Source organism: Pteropus alecto, unplaced genomic scaffold, assembly GCF_000325575.1.
Source record: "Pteropus alecto unplaced genomic scaffold, ASM32557v1 scaffold20, whole genome shotgun sequence".
Taxonomy (NCBI): Eukaryota; Metazoa; Chordata; class Mammalia; order Chiroptera; family Pteropodidae; genus Pteropus; species Pteropus alecto.
Genome location: NW_006436298.1, coordinates 48,314,071 through 48,332,298, shown reverse-complemented (window position 1 = coordinate 48,332,298; position 18,228 = coordinate 48,314,071). Strand labels below are relative to the sequence as shown.

At 38.2% G+C, this 18,228-nt stretch overlaps 1 protein-coding gene across 1 annotated transcript in view; it reads right to left on the bottom strand.

Moving 5' to 3' along the window:
- CCDC192 (coiled-coil domain containing 192) overlaps positions 1–18,228 on the bottom strand; it is a 181,852-nt gene that overhangs the window by 142,835 nt on the left and 20,789 nt on the right. The window contains exon 3 of the mRNA XM_015590372.1: positions 13,238–13,345. Coding sequence (XP_015445858.1) covers positions 13,238–13,345 — 108 coding nt within the window. The remainder of the gene's footprint in view (positions 1–13,237; positions 13,346–18,228) is intronic.

The window sequence follows — 18,228 nt, the reverse complement described above, 5'->3', positions numbered from 1 at the left end:
CACCCAATCCATCACAGAGTACAATTATTAAAACCTCTCCATTGAGTAGTGAGATTTCATGTTTGTCTCTTCTTATTGTCTGTTCTCTTAGATCTTATCTTCCACAACCCACACAAATATGCACAGTAGTTAACACTGCGGAATCAGTTTCCAGTGTCATTCAGTAACCTCCCATAACCAAACCGAGTTGGCAAACTTCATAGAGCTCATGCTACAGAGAGGAGTGACTTCATTTAAAAACAAAGGCTTCACTTTTGCTAAATGCTTAATAAACAGACTTAGACTAGTACTACAAACTATGAAATTCCTCCTCAATAAATAACAGAGGCAAGTATTTTGAAAATTACCTATCCTACCTGTGGAATGGGCAGAAACCCCTGTGTCTGAAAATACATTTAATTCACAGAACTGATTTGGTCTCATTTTAATTTTACAGCTAAAAACAAACAACAAATTCCTGATCCTACCTCAATCCTAGACAAAACAGAATTTTATGTTTGTTAATATATCTGCCTTTAACAAGTTATTTTTCTGGGTTCACACACATCTTAAAATAGACCTCCAAAGGCCTATAATTTAGAAGCATAGTTACCCTTATATTAGTTTGCCGGGGCTGCTGGAAAATAGTCCCACAAACTAAAATAGTCCCTTAAACAACATAAATTTATTGTCTCATAGTTCGGGAGACTACAACTACAAGATCAAGGTGTCAGTAGGGTTGGTTCCTTCTGAGGGCTATGAAAAGTGAATCCCTTCTGAATCTCTCCTCTAGCTTCTGGTGTTTCCAGTGTCATTCAGTAACCTCCCATAACCAAACTGAGTTGACAAACTTCATAGAGCTCATGCTACAGAGATTCTGGTCATTTTCTGAGAATCTTTGGCATTCTTTAGCTTGTAGAAGCATCACCATGGGCTCTGCCTTCATTTTCACATAATATTTCACCTGTATTTCTAAGCCCAAATTTCCACTTTTTATAAGGGCACCAACCATGTTTGATCAGGAGCCCATCTTACTCTACTATGTCCTCATCTAGACTAATTGCATATGGAACAATGCTATTTCCAAAAAAAAAAAGTCATGTTCTGAGGTAGTGGGAGTTAGAACATCAACCTTAGAATTTGGAGGGAACACAATTCAAGCCATAACACCACCACCACCAAATTCGGGGGCTCCGAGCAATGAAGAAACATTTAAAGTCTGAGTGAAAGCAGAAATACTTATTGAAAGATCAATCAATGCAGGCATACCCAGAGAGATTGCAGGTACAATTCCAGACCACTGCAATGAAGTGAATGCCTCAATAAAGTGAGTCAGACAAAGTTTTGGTTCCACAGTGTATATAAAAGTTATAATTATACTATATTGTAGTCTACTGAGTGAAATAGCATTATGTTGAAAAAAATTCAATGTATATACCTTAATTAAAAAATACTTTATTACTAAAAAATGCTGTCATCTGCGCTGCCAGTGAGTTGTAATCTTTTTGCTGTTAGAGGGTCTTGTGATGTTGCCTCATTGTTGATGGCTGCTGACTGATCAGGGTAGTGGTTGCTGAAGGTAGGGGTAGCTGTGGAAATTTCTTAAAATAAGACAACAATGAAGTTTGCCACTTTAATTGACTCTTCCTTTCACGAACGATTTCTGAAGCATGCGATGCTCTTTGATAGCATCTTACTCACAGTAGAACTTATTTCAAAATCGGAGTCAATCCTTAGATACTCTGCTGCTGCTTTATCAACTAAGTTTACACAATACTCTAAATCCTTTGTTGTCATTTCAACATCTTCACAGCATCTTCATTCATCTCAAGAAACCACTTTCTTTGCTCATCCATAAGAAGCAGCTCCTCGTCCGTTACAGCTTTATCATGAGATTGCAGCAATTCAGTCACATCTTCAGGCTCTACTTCTAATTCCACATCTCCTGCTATTTCCACCACATCTACAGTTAACTTCTTCCACTGAAGTCTTGAACCCCTAAAGTTATGCGTGAGGGTTGGGATCAACGTCTTCCAAACCCCTGTTAACGCTGATACTTTGAACTCTCCATATGAATCACAAGTGTTGTTAATGGCATCTAGAATGGGTAACTCCTTTCCAGGTTTTGAATGTATGTTGCCCAGATCCATCAGAGGAATCACTATCTATGGCAACTATAGCCTCACAGAATGTATTTCTTAACTAATAAAACTCGAGAGTTGAAATTACTCCTGATCTACGGGCTGCAGAATGGATGTTATGATGGCAGGCATGAAAACAGCAGTAATCTCATTATACATCCCCATCAGAGCTCTTGGGTAACCGGGTGTGATGTCAGTGAGCAGTAATATTTTGAAAGGAATCTTTTTTTTTTTTCCCTAAGCGGATGGTCTCAACAGAAGCGTGTAAGCCAGGCACTGACTTCTCGCTAGCTATGAAAGTTCTGGATAGCAACTTCTTTCAATATAAATCTGTTTCATCTACATTGAAAATCTCTTGTTTACTACTTTCATTAATTACATAGCTAGATCTGAATAACTTCTTGCAGCTTCTACATCGACACTTGCTGCTTTGATTTGCACTTTTATGTTATGGAGATGGCTTCTTTCTTTAAACCCCATGAACCAACTTTTGGTAGCTCAAACTGTTTTTCTGCAGCTTCACCTCTGAGTTGTCTCAGAACTGAAGGGAGTTAGGGCCTTGCTCTGGCTTAGGCTTTGGCTTAAGAGAATGTTGTGGCTCATTTAATCATCTATCCAGACCACTAAAACTTTCTCCCTATCAGCAATAAATCTGTTTTGCTTTCTGATGATTCATGTGTTCACTGGAGTAGCACTTTTAATTTCCTTCAAAAACTTTACTTCTGCATTCACAAATTGACTCTTTGGCATAAGAGGCACAGTTTTGGGCCTATCTCAGCTTTTGACATGCCTTCCTCACTGAGTTAATCATTTCTAGCTTTTGATTTTTACTGAAAGACGTGCAACTCTTCCTTTCACTTGAATACTTAGATGCCATCCTAAGGTTTTTAACTGGCCTAATTTTGATATTATTGTGTCTCAGGGAATAGGGAAGCTCAAGGAGTAGAAGAGAGACATGGGAATTGTCAGTTGGTGGAGCAGTCAGAACACACAGAACATTTATTAATTAAGTTTGCCATCTTATATGGGCCCAATTCCTGGTACCCTGAAACAATTATAATAGTAATATCAAAGATAATTGATCACAGATCACCATAACTAATATAATAATAAAAAGTGAAATATTGTAAGAATTATCAAAATGAGTCACAGAGACATAAAGTGAGCAAATGTTAGAAAAATGGTGTCACTAGACTTACTTGATGTATGGTTGCCATGAACCTTCAATTTTTTTTTAAAAAATGCAGAATCTGTCAGTGTAATAAAGCAAAGCACAATAAAAGAAAGTATGCATGTAATTGAAATATAACAGTAGGGATCCATGCATAGAGAGTCCTAAGATTATTTTAGTTTCCAAAAAAGTTCTCTGGGCCTTATGAATAGATGAATACCAGAGGGAAGTGAGACACGGGAAAAGGTGAGACAATTAATCATTGACTTTGATGTAAGGGCCAAGTGCTTGGGTGTAAAAATCAAAAAGTAATAGTATCAGATTCTGAGAAATTGAATCTCACAATTGCAAGGGCCTGGGACCTATTTGTATGATACAGCCAGTCTCTTTAATTCAGGCACATTCTCAGAACACTTTCATGGAATAGGACACAGACTTCCCCTGCTGGTAGGACTCACAGAGTTGACTCTCTACTCTCCGACTTGGGGAAAAATGCATTCTGCTATCCTAGAGTTTCTCTCAGGGGTCTCCCTTTCTCCTCTTATCTCCTTAATATCTGGCTTAATAGAGGACAACTGGATTCTCATACCTGCTCTGTGTTCAATCTTTCATGTAGCAACTGGAAAACTTCTCTGTCACCTTGTTAAAGAATGATAGTGGAAAGGGCCCATAACCTGTTAATATTATTATGCAAATAGCTTCTACTTTGAATATCCCCTGAGGCTTTTAGGAACTGCCTGTCACTATACATCTACTCAATAATGGTGAGAGACATACATTTATACAACTCCGAATGTAAACATTAAACTATTCCCAACGCTAATAAATGAGATCTTCATACACAAAGCACATGGTCTTCCAAAATTTTCTCTAAATCCCAGAAACAGAAAAATGGGAAAAAGAAACACTTATTTCTAAGAAATGGATAAAAAACCTGATGCAATATCAAAGGACTGCAACATTAGGAAGACCTAAATAAGGAAATCCAAGTTACAAAGTTTTGAGGAGCATAAGTGGGGTAAATTGAGCCTACATAGAGCTTTCCATAGGAAATAAATCACCTTTAACATCTAATGACTCATATATAAGCTAGTTGGATTGCCCACAAATCCAGTTACCTGAAACTTGGGGTCAGTCTTGAACACTACTTTTCCATTTACTTAATCACCAAATCCAGCTCGTAAATATTTCTCATCTCTGTTTTCTGTTCACCACTGATAGGCACTTATTATTTCTAAACTAGATTTTTGAGAGTCTACATATCGATATGCCTGGCTATGATCTCCTTACAAATCTGGTCTCAGTACCCTCAGTTTTCTCACTTAGTACAAATCTAAATATGCCCCTTTTGAGTCCTTTAGTGGCTCCTCACTATGTCATCTCCCATTGGTATAATGGGAAGAGTGAGAGCTTTGACATCAGAGGGATAAGTGGATAAATCCTAACTTGATCTGAGATCTTAGGGAAGTCACTGTCTGAACTTCCTCCATGGGAGACACAAACAGACAATTACAGTTGGTTAGAATGAGGAAGGGAGAGAAGAGTTATTAGAGCACCTAAGAAGGATATCTAATCCAAACTTGAAGGAGAAAGAAAAGCATTTTGGAAGGAGTGGCATGTAATTGGAGGAGAAATTTGTTGAGATTTGTTGGATAATGGGAACTTATGCAGGGAGTGGTGTAAGATAAAACGTGTAGAGGGTCAGACCACAAATGATTGTAAGATCTGTTAAGGAATATAGATTTGACCCTGACAGTAAAAACAGAGAGAATTTAGGATTTGAGCCAAAGAGGAATATGAAGTGTGTGTTGTAGAATCCTGACTCTGGCTGCGGTGTTGAGGAGCCATTAAACAAGGACCATAATGAGAGTAAAGTCAGGAGAGACTTTTTTAGTCAGTGGTCTCGACAAGAGTAGTAATGGTGAAAATAAAGAAAAGAAGATGGATTCAAGAACCATTTGAGAGGCATCGTCATTCATAGTACTTAGCAATTGATTGGAAGTGTGGGGTGAAGAAGAGGAAAGAATTAAAGCAGCACAGGTTTCTGTTATGAGCCACAGGGTAGCTGGCAGCACTGTCCTTGGCCAGTGGATGTGGGAGAAGGAACAGGTTTGAGACAGGAAGATAATGTACGGGTAGAACTTGACTGTGAGGACCTCGGTGGAGTTTTTCAGTAAGCAGTTGGATGTTCAGGTCTGGGGTCAGGAAGATCAGACTAATGATAAAGACTTGGTTCTTCTCAGTAGCTTATGTGCCCTAAAGGCAGGAAGGTCACCAAGGGAGAACATATAAAAAGAACAGACAAGATGACTGCAATTGCACAAAACAGCTTTCATCATTTGCAAAATAGGGGCACAGTTTTCCACGGCCTTTAGGAGAAATAAATGTACTTACAACATGAGAAGTACCTAGCAAAAATGCCTAGCTCACAGTACAGGGTCAATAAATATTTATTGAATGAATAAATGAATAATGGAACAAAAGCCTATATGTAATTTACTAATTTCCTTGTAGAGATTAAACAAAGTGAAAGTTTGCCACCTCTGAGAAAATCTTATGAAGAAAATACAGGTTATACCCATAGAAAAAGACACTTGCCCTTATCAGCAGAGCCATGATTCATAAGGGACAAGGCCTTTTGCTTTTTCTTAGACAAGAAAGTCACATTTATTAGCACCCGGTCAGCTATTTAAAACTGACCTCTGTTTGATCTTGACATTTACAAGCAAAAGGAAGTCTTTAGTTATGTAACAGGTCAGCCGTCCACGCATTCCCCCTCCCCCAACAACAATAACAACAGAAGCCCATTTGTCATTGTGCCTGACTCTATTCAAAACAACACATCTCTTCACCAGCTTGTATTTTTTTCCTTACATTCTCTGAGGCTCCCAACGGATGCCCAACAATCTGGTAAGGGGGTGAAGATTAACATCTGCTTAGATAGGAGGGTGTGTGTGTGTGTGTGTGTGTGTGTGTGTGAGTGTATGAGTGTGTGTGTGCACTCACACATGTTTTAAAAGGGAACTCTTCTGCTGTAAAATCAACCAGAACTAAACAGTTTAACAAAACTCCCAATAACTAGACTTCATGGCGATAAGGGAACCCGTTCCAGGTCAAACAAACTGCTCGTGATTATACAGCATTAAAGTAGACTTCCAAATGGATTGGAAAACAAAAACTCATTCACAAAAACTCATGATTTCAGATTGGCATATCAAGCACAATTTCTGAGCATTTGCAGAAATGAATACTCCTACCAAGGGCACATTACTTATTTCAAATAAACTTGACATCAAGGGATCCACTGTTGCATTTGAACAATGAAGAAGAACCAGAACATTTTGGGTGGGTAATCTCAAATCAAATACATTATATCACTTTTAGCCACTCATACACATATTTAGAAATCTAAAAATTTTCTGGAGATCTATATTCTTTCTACTCCTAAACTTAAAGGAAATAGCGATTGAACACCAAGAGGCAAATAATGAGAGTTTATTTTAGAGCCTTAGGTATAAAATGTTGAATAAGTTTTGGTTATTAGAGTCGAACATACTAATCTTTTGTCTTCGTGTTTGTTTTCTTACTATACTAAGTGTTAAAGATAAAAGATCAGTTAGAAGATTCATTCAGTCCTCAGCTATTGCATAAGAGAGGTTCACTGTGGTTCTCTCATTAAGAAAGGGTATTGGTAAAGGACCCAGAAGACTGAATCTGAGTTCCAGCTCAAAAATTTACCTTGGGTTTCCAACCAGCAGTATCTACTGAAACTCACAGTTATAGAGCAATGGAATAGAATTGACAGTCTATAGAGTTATACATCTATAAACAAGTGATTTTTGATGAGGTTGTTAAGACCATTCAATGGGGTAAAAAATCGTCTCCAACAAATAGTGCTGGGAAAACTGGATATCTGTGTGCAAAGGAACATTAAATTTACCTGGACAGAGCGCTATGTGCAATATGGTAAAGGGCTTGAATGAGCAAGGCAGGGGTTGCAGTTTGCCAGCCTAAGATCCATTTTTTCCTTCTTAGTAAAAGAATCCCCATACTCTTGGGGTGGCAATGTGCCCAGCTAAGTGTCCACAGTTCTAGTCCCCATGCAAATAGCAGTGGTCAGTGATATATAAGAACTCGTTAAGTGAGTTTTTGAGAAAATCGCTTAAACAGGGCTGCTTAGCTTGCAGTTGTCCATTTCTATTTTGCACTTCCTTTTCCTTCTCCATGCTGCCTGACATGTGACTAGAATAGCTGCAGCTGCAAGTATATCACGGACCTTGAGGATAGAAGCCATGTTTGTGAACACATGAAGAGACAAAGCTCAGGCTACTGAGGACTGTGGGGCCACCACACCCATCCTGAGCCACCTGTGTCCAGACTTACTTTGCATGAGTGAAAAATAAGCATCTACTTGTTTAGGACATTCTTATTTGGGTTGTTTGTTTTATGTATCCAAGACTAATCTTAACTGATTCAATCAGTTCCTGGGCAGCTGGGAGCACAGGGTAAGGGTGAAGAGGAACCTTGACCTATAGGCTTGCGTTAGGGCTGTAACTTAACTTCAGCTTAGAGTAGAAACTTGTTAAAAATGCAAATATTTGGCCCTATATCAGAAACTCTCGGAATAGGGCCCAGTCCAGCAAGTCCTTCAAGTTTTGGTTTGGAAACCAAGGTAAGTGCTTCCTGTTCCATGCTGCTTGAGTAGGAAATTTCTTTTAAATGGCTTTGGCCTATGACTATATGTTCTTAATATTAGATTTTTTGAATTTTAAAACTACTTAGGTTCTAACTTCAGCTTCACTTTTTATTAAACCGTATGTCCTTGGGCAAATGACTTAATATTTGTGAGCCTCATTTTGCTCATGGAGATTATAATAATAGTGCCCTTCATAGGGTTCTTGTGTAGATCAAATGATAAATCTAAGCACAGTACCTGGAACACTGTAGGCACTTAATAAATGTTAGTTCCTCCACTCACTGTCTACCACTTAACAATGCATTGCAGGCATCTGGATCAGGCATACATTCCTGTAGAATCTGAGCTAGACACACCCTCACCTCACCCACCTTTTACACTTTGTCTTCATTATTGCTTCTGTTACTCTTTAAGGTGGAAGAGAACCTTAGGCAGGGAAATCCCAGGAGGGAAAGAAAGGAAAAGGAGTCTTCCTTGAATATAACATAACTGGTCAGGTTCACTACAGAGTAAGAATACAGGAAGGCCTTGTTACTAGTTTTATTTTAGGCCTTCAGAAATGTCCCTCTCATCAGGTAAGGGGAAACTTATACCTAACTGGTATATGAGCTATTACTAAAAAATAAGAAAAACGTTCACATGTGCTTATTCCAAAATTGAGAAATAAAACTACTATGGTCTTCTCCATTGAAATTTGTCTGCATTTTGAGTATTACCAATAAATCTCTTTTTATGAAAACAGAAGGGGCGAAATTATTTTCATGCTCCAAAGACCATAAAGGAGCCCCTCGCTGTGTCTTATTTATGTCTCGTTCCTACAAAGGTCAGCTTCCCCACCAAGCTTCCCACTTCCTAGCTTTTGCATCAAATCATGACATCTCTTTCCCAGCTAGTGTCTATGGCACACTTAATATGAAACTAGTATTTTGCCGGGTATGGTATCTAGAAGATGCCTGAAGCTTGTTCTGACTACACAGGTGTTCCTGGATTCACCTCCTTGGTGAGGGAATGATCGTAGATCTCCCCAATCTCCAGTTTCCCCCTAAAAACCCAATACCGGCGCTGCCCATTTAGCTCCCGGTCTGGGCAGAAACAGACAAAAGACCCAAGAGATGACACAGAAAGAAAGAACAAAGTTAAAGTACGAAAGTCCCTTTACCAAGTGAACTGCTGACAAAGAATAGAAGAGAAAACTGGGTGGTGAAAAAGCCAAGCTCGGACAAGGAAGCCGGCGTGTGGAGGGTGGCCTTTCCTGGATGAAGTCCTGTGAGATTGGGAGTGCCGGGTAACTGCTGTGTTACATTTGGGTGTCTTTCAAACACTTTGAGAGACAACTGTAAAAAAAGAAGCTACTTACACACAAACCCATAAAAACATGAAAAGAGAATCACACAGTTCTGTTATGACTGCTAGCATGAGTGGAAATCAATTAACATTTATTGAGAACCTACTGAAGAGCTGGATACACATCTCGTTTAATCTTCATGACAGTCCTTAGAAACCAGTATGTTTACCCCCTTCTAGATAAGACAGCTGGGACTCAGGGAAATTAAGTGAATTGCCCAAGGTCATAAAGCTGGTGGAGCAGGAGCAAAGCTGGAACTATGATACGTCTGCCGCTGGGAGCTGGGGACCAGAAGCTGCTGTTGAATGAGAGACACTGGGCCAAAGATTTTTGCCAGAGGAAGTGTCTCAGGAACTGGCCTGCCATGTCCTCTGCACCGGGGTGTCTCTGAATCTGTGTTTCATTGTGAAACTGTGGGTTTTTCCTGATACTTCCTTAGCACAAAAAGCTGTGGAATCACAGCACAAAAGCTGTGAGATCTATTTTCTTGTATATGGTCAAAAATGCAGCCCACCAGAGCCTCTTTCTCCATCCCTCCCATATATACTGGTAATAGAAGCCAGAACACATGCAAAACTACTTTTATGAGTTTCTCCAGAAACCTTTTTACTCTTCTTTTTCCCCTTGCTTCCTTAACACTTTTCCTTCTTTCCTCTTCCCACTTCTAGTCCTTTATCAACGACACAATTTCCAGGCATTTCTTCCCACAGATCTTAAACTGTAGAAGATATAATCAAGTCTTTTCTTTAGCAAAACTAGATAATGTTTTGAGTTATTTACCATTTTAACCCAGGACAAGAGTTGGATTCTTACGATCCTTTCTCACTCTGGCCAACTGAATTGCTGCAAAGTTACTTCTCACAGCTGTGAATAGCCTAGATTATAAATCTTAATTACAAATTACCCTAATCTCATATTTCTTTTATTTTGACAATGGTGATATGACTGCAGAGAAATACAGAACAATTGTTAGCTAGCGGGAAGCCAACAATAATTCTGTTTACTGTGTGACCTCACAGAAGTGGCCACAATCTCCTTATTTCTTCACTATTTCTACATTACTTTTCCTTTCTCCCCCCCTCCCCCCGCCCCCCCATAGTGAACCAACAGAGACTTTGCTGAAAGGAACCTTAGAAAGGTTTAGTTTAAGTAAACTGAGAGAGGCCCAGGACCAACAGATTCTTACTGTAGATGAAACCTTGGGCATCTATACTTTCCATTCTGAGTTAATTCTATGTTCTTAAAGCCAGGAGGTAGGAATTTGGCTAACAGTGAGATTTACCCTTCTCTCAAGGCAGAATCCACTGGTGAACAATACCATGAGCTTCTATTCCTTAATTCCAGCACAAATCTTTGTCCTTGCCATTTCCTCTCCTTTGCCCTCCCCACCCATTTCTAGCCCCCATGACCGGCCAGTCCATCTGGCCAGTGCTTAGCCACAGGGCTGACGAAAGGATTTGTGTTACCAGTGAAAGCCAGCTAGCATTCCCACCATCCTATGACAAATACTAGATTAGTGATATTTATAAGAAGGTTTAAGATGTAAACATGTATACAGACAAAAATATTCCTACACACACACACACACACACACACCATTGTCTTGAATACTAAAGACGATTTCTCTTTTCGCAACCACTTAGTGGCATAACCTGATAAGGAAGACAGTGGCACCCAGTGGACAAATGTTTGATTGTTTGAGACAGGTGTCCCTTCTGAAATGTTCTCATATCTTAGCCTTAAGAAAGGTCAGTTGCTCCCCTTATCTTTCGCTCTCCTCTGTCATCCCATTAAGACATCTACGGAATTTAAAAATAGGAGAGAGTGGAATATTCTTACAGTTTTCATATTTTCAATAATAAAACTAAACTAAAACATTGGAGAAAGCAAAAATTTCAGTATTAAATCCTCTGAGAACAATGTTTATATTTGATTAACCTGTTTCAACAGTAGCAGTGGAGACAGCTAAATCTAATAAAATACTCAATTTAATTAAAATTGCAATGTTGAAAATGCCTGTCATGTGCTTTTTTTTTTTTTTTTTTATACATCATGCCCTCTTTTTCCTCAAACTACTGCCAACTTCCAATTAAATTCACTTGGTTATACAAATTTGGCAACTCCAAGGACAATATTTCAGGAAAATAACACACACGAATCCCGCAACTTAATGCTATTGTGTAGTTTATCTGGGAGCCATACAAATACCTATTTTTACTCTTCAGCTCTTTGATTGATTATTTTGGTTGTGAGCTACTTGGGTAGTGAAGTCACAGTTATATATCTTTCTTCTCAAAACATTTTATTCATGGTAAGTACAAAAAAGTTGAGGGAAAAAATTCCAGTTTCCATTTCGTATATTTAATCTGCTAAATGCTGAAAAAAAAATAGATCTAATTATTTGATGTTACATAAAAGGATCATCGAGTTACATAAAAGGGGCCCTTTTTATTGGATAAAACTATTTTATAAAGAACAAAATGAATGAGTACTTTTATGGGTGAATTGAATTTTACTGATCGAAATGAGAAATCATGAAAAGACATTCAATTATGAAATAAACATATATCTTAGTGCAAAATAATACCAGTGGGCTGTCCTTGTTTAGTTAGCCACTTCAAAATTTCTTCCAGGTTTAGAGGTTCTGAAATATTTTTTTTTCCCTTTGAAATGATACCTCATGTTCATCATTATATTTTTAGTAATATATAATTTTGCCACGTTTGAGGCTTGTTTGTATTTGTTTTAAAGAAAAGACCAGTTGGCAAGTCAGGGTTACGGCATGTGATTGAGATGGAAACTTTCCCAAATGGCTCTGGGCTGATGGCAACACCTTTTCATTAAATGATGTAAGTCCCCAGTGACACTTGCATCAGTCACATTTAGTCAATAAACAATAAACACATCCCAAAGTAAGCATGCACTTTTTGGTAATTTGAAAAAGAAATAGAGGCCATTTTTGTGTGTGTCATTACATTACATGTTAATTGTACTTCTTTTTCTCATAATACAAGCAGCTTGCCCCCCTAGTTTTTGCAAAAATTCTTATAAAATTCTGATACAATCAAACTTTGCTATCCAGACATTTGTTACGAAATATTGTTTTTTAAAAGTTCCTAAAATATATTATCAAAATGTATCAATGCATGATAAATCAATAAGCATTTATAACATTTTGGGGTCTCTGCAGTCCATTTTCCTTCACTGACTGTCACCAAAAGCGAGCACTGGTGCCCTGTAGGAGGAACCTCTTGGGCTAAGTCCCACTGCCCAGGGGAAAAGGACAAACAGTAACAGTGGGATTTGCCCTACACACTATGCTATTTACAAAGTGTAATCATACTGGGAGATGGTTCAGCCTCTGGGCTGAGCTTTACTGATACCCACACGCAGTGTCTCTGAGATCAGAGACCTGACAATTGAGGCAGGTCACTTATAAAGCATCCGGTCTGCCCACTGCAGCCCAGGCTCCACCTAGGAAGCACTTGCTTTGTTTCTATGAGTTTCGAACACCAAGAAGAAAATCAATATTTAGAAAACTCTCTTGTCTCAAATAATTTGAGAAAATTACTTCTGTGTGGTTCCAATGGGTTTTATCTTACCTTTGGGCTTATCTTTTTATAATGCAAATATGCTTCACTCATTCAGGAAAACCACTTGCTTAAAGATGGCTTGCCTAACTCATGGGCTGTGGTGGATGAAAATCAAAATACAAATGTAAAAGTAGTCTTAAAGGCTGAAAAGTTCCATATAGATTAAAGTAATTTTTGTTAATCTAAAAATGAATGAAATACTGTGTGTGTGCATGCACGCGTGTGAATAATCACAGAGGTTAAGGTACGTATTTAGACTTACACTTGCTCTACTGAGAAATCTATCTTTTCAATATCAACAACAGGTATTACCTGCTCAGATAAGGTTTTAGCCTTTTCTTCCGCTTCCTTCAGGCAAGTCTCCAGAGCCTCGAGATGTGTCAAAGTAAATGACATTTGTCCAGTTTCCAAGGAATCTTTCTTTAAAATAATAATCAAGTATTACTTTTTGACATGGATAGGTTCCTGGGCACATCTTAAACAACTTTATGGACTAATGATAGGCATAATAAACTCACACAAATCATCTCTTTTTCTTCATCAACACATAATAAAACAGTGAAATTTTACAAAAACAATAGTCTTATTTAACATTTAAGGTCTAAAGGAAGAGTAAAAATGCATAGTAAATGACAGCAATGAATAGTTTTAAAACGTTAGGATAAAATTACTCAGTTTGGAACTAGGTTAATCTGAGACTTTTAGTCTTGATACAAGGGAAAACTTTCCTTCAAGAGGTTAAGACCAAAATTTCACATTCCTAATAAGATGTCACCTAGAATGTCTACATTTTTTTACATTCACCTATCTTGAGGAACAGTCATATGAATTCAGAGAAGCTCTTGTTTCCTCTGATCAGCACCTTCTTATCACAAATTCCATTAAAGCACAAATACCGCATGGTTTAGAATCAAATCATCCTTCCCCAGAATGTGGTTAATATGACTCAAATTAGCAGATGTGTAGACTTTGCCTCTCAAAATTGTTTAAAAGTTGCTCTTTCTCATCTACAACTGCCTGAGGATTATGCAGAATGTGGCATGTCAATATGAGTCATGGGCCTTCTGAGACTAGAGCGCTTCCTGACTATTCTTTAGTTATCAAGACAATTAATTAAAATTACACAGCAATATGAGAAGTTAAAAAGGAAAACCTGCTGCTTTGTTTTTTCCCTTTGGTTTAGGAGCCCACTGATTTTACACATGTGTGCATTTCCTCATGATACAATAGAGCCATCTGGTGGTAAATGGAACCAGCCATAAAAATAAAGCATTCATTCATTTCCTTTAATTGTTCATACAGTACTCTTACATTTAGGGCTCTGTGTCAGGCCTCTGATATAAATGAAACTCCATGGGATGAGGAGAGAAAGAATTTTTCTATGTCTCAAAAACAGCCTGGCTCCCGGGTAACATGCAGCTGTGTTATCTCACCCAAAAGTTGGCTTTTGGAGTATACATCTTGGTCTAGAATGTTGATACTTGGGATGAACCAATGATGATTCCAATAATTTTAAGAGTCACTCCACAACAACAGCAACAAAAACAACAACAACAACAACAAAAACAAACCTCAAGACAAATTTTTTGTGTATTTACACTTGCAGATAATTCATGCTGTGAAACATTTTATGCAGAAAAGGGGAAATTGTCAAGAGGCAAAACTATTCCCAAAAGATTGGGAATCCCTGATTTAAACTACTATTTCCAAGGAGAATCTTCTTGTCTAATGCTGGATTTCAAGTGAAGTTTTTAAAATTCTTGTGACTAGACCAAGTAAAATCACCTAATCTGTTTCTCTGGGTCTTTTTTCTCCAAACACCCCACATTTCTCCAGCCAAGGATAACCATTTCCAGTAAGACAAAAACATTGTAAGTAAAGCCAAATGAAACAGGCTTGACTGAAGACTGGTATTAAATAACATAGGACTTTTCATGCAGGTAGATTTAAGAAATTGTCATATGTTATTGAACAGAGAGAGTCCTGAGCAAACTGAAGAATGCAGTCTGAGTTCTTTAGCCCCGATGCAAGCTATCATTCCCCCATCTTTGACTTGCCTTTGTGTTCTCCTCACTCCCTTAAAAGAGTCATAAATGTGTCTTCGCTGAGGTAAAAATGTCTTATACAAAAGCAAGTACTTTTTAATAGGAGGCAACTAGCGTTAACCAAACAAAGGAATAAAAAGTAAACCGATAATAATTTCAGAAATAAGTAAATACATGGGGTTAGGAGTTTTGGAGGTAGATGTGTGGTTTCAAGGATCCTAAAAAAGTTAGTTGTTGTCAGTCATTGTCCCAGTTTTGCAGGATGAGATGGCAGAAGAGCAGAAAGGTGGGACTTACACAGTCAAGTTCATTCTGCTTCAGGCATGTGCGGACATACATAAAGCAATTTATTATAAACATGAAACTGTCTTGGTGGTTAAAGTAAGTGATGAATGAATTATACTAATAAAAAGCCCTTTATACTCTTTCTTTCTTAATTTATTTTTTTCTTGATTTCTGTAACCCATCTCAGTATCTTTTCATTGTCCCTTTCCTTACTTTTAAGTCAGAATATCTGTCTTACGATGACCTTGCTCTTCTTCCTTAACCATGCAAACCCTTTCCACCTTTCATGACTGGTTCAAGGTCTCTGATTAATCCAAATCCTTCACCCCGCTCTGAATCCACATGCAACACTTAGGCTCCTGCATGCTCTGAACATTTAGTGGGAGCTCAATACATAGTTGTCAATTGAAGACTCATCAGTTGTTAATTGAATAGTTGTTAATTGAAGACTCATCAGTCAAAGAAGGTGATTGCACCAGAAGGAACAGTCCTTCATGCGGAGAGGCTGTAACAGTGACTTCTTTGAGCAATATTTGTCATGCATCCAGCCTGGGACACCGACAGGGATCAGATCCTTAGAGAAATTCTGCTTGCCAAAGCCAGATGCAAGATAACGCAGCAGAGAGCAAGAAGATGGCCATGAAGTTGGGTGATGATGACAGGAGGGGTTGTTGTGAGGATTAAATGAGGTAAGGCAGTTAACTTCTTAAGCAGATGAAATCCTCAATTAATATTATTAATAATTCCATTATCTTAACTCCTTTAAAGAGAATCATTTGATATTAAAACTTTCTAGTTTATTTTTAGACCCTAGTAAAAGAAAGTTCCTGTAGAGACACTTGTAACAACAAATGATCAAACGACAGCAGTGGGAAATTCAGTCAAGTATGAGATTAGAACAAAGTTACTATGTTAAATGTATGCATGTGCATTTATTTAACGGCCATATTGCTAAATAAGGGCATTGTTATAGAAAATTCCACCTTTTCAGAAGAGCATTTGGACATGGGTCAGTTTAAGATGATTAATTGTTTCTAGCAATCTAAAGCTTCCAATGTCCAGGGTTCTGGCAGCAGCCCCTGCTCAGAGGTGCGGTAACTTCCTGCCACATAAAACATGCTTTCGATACATTTTGCAATGGTCAAGCTTCCTGCTTGGTGCTTCCTGTATTTACTACTACTGTCGATTCGTCTTTCCCCCTGCTTTGACAGGCACCGAAGGCTCTACACTTGCTTCCTCTTCTACGACCTGCTTATATTTCTCGCATGGATTAAAGTCTTTCCCCAGGCTTCTAGCTCAGCCCCTTCCCCTGCACAGATTTCTGGGAGCTCTCCTGTAATCTTTGGAGATCAGAATTCATTTAAGAGTGGAAATTTTGTCACTCTGACAACCCTTTGCACTTAGCTTTTGCAATAGTTTCTTAGGCAATAATTTAAAAATTCATTTTCCTGATTTCAATCCATTCTAGTGAAAACAGTATTCCTCTGTGCTTGGAGCTGCCTTAGTAGTTACCTAATAAGATGTTTTTAATTCAGAATGTGAACAAACTACAACTATTGTCAAAGCCCAGTGGAAAGAAGGTTCTAGGAAGTGCCCATTGATATAACTGTGAAGGAGACAGCCATGGGAGAATGACAGATGAGCATTGATTAAGGAGAACTCTGGACTTAGCAGGCCATTTGACTTGGATAATGGGACTTGTGGCCTTCACTTCTCAGAGTCTCAGTTTTTCGTCTTTAAATTATGAATGAACTGGCCAGATCCCAGTGGAAAATGGATGGCCACTTTAATGGAGTGACTGAGGGGGGTTTAATGAAGGAACTGTGTACAGAGATGTGGGCACAATTAAGGGCATCAACAAAGGATAGTGAGCCAACCCCTAGAAGTGAAGGTACCATTTGCCTTAGCTTGAAGAAGTAGGGGAAGAAGTAATGGGAGAGTTATATTATTGCAGTATCAAGAAAGGAAGTTGCAGAGAGGGCCACCCCACAAGCTGGGCCTTTGGGTAGAGGAATATAGCTACTGCCAACCTGTGTCCAGACAGTAGTAGCGTATGGACCACTTAAATGGCTTGACCTCGTCTTTCCTCACTTCAGTCTGTATTTTCCTTGGGCTCAACCCAAGAAGCCAGAAGGCAAGAGAGCCTGAATGACAAGTCCAGAGAGACCAGCTTCCCTGGAAAAGAAGGGAGTGGGAGAAAAGTGGAAAGTGAATCTGGAAGGGGAAACAAAGAAACCTCAGGCCAAAGGCATTTCATTATATTAGTGTGTTCCAAATGCCAGCCCATAGATGAATGTTGGTTTATAGAAACATTTTCACCAGTCAGCAAGGAAAGAACAAATCTAAAAATTGTAAAAGAACTTGTAAATTTTTCATGAAGTCAAATTAATTCCATTTAGAGGACTGTCTTTTATTCTGAGACTGTGATTGGTCTATACATTTTGGTGTTCATGATGGTGATAGTATATGGAAATTATTGTGTTTTAGTGTTTTTTTCTTGATAAAAAAGGAAAATTGGCAGTCTTATCAGAACTAACTCGTTATTTTGGGGGTGAATATTCTTATGGGTTTATGAAATCTGAAAGTATAGAAACCCTCTATCTAAGTCATCTCTGTTAAATTATGAATTGAATGTCTTAGCAGGTGGCCTTTCCAGAACTATGATACCTGAATTCCTCTGGACCAATCTTTCATACTGTGAAAGATTTAAGTACTTTTCCATTTCTATAACATCACTGATAGAATAAAAGAAAAGGGTATTCAAAAGGACTTATATTTTAACTTATAAAAAGATTGTTGGCATGGAAATTAAAGAGAAATGACCATGTGACATTTGATAGCTTCATAAATAAGTTTAAATAGTGGCTTAACTTTAAATAAGAGGCCAACTCTCATTTTAATTCAATTTAAAGCATTTCAATTCATAAGAAAACATTTTAATTTTCTTAAAAAATAAAGGAGGGGGAAATGAAG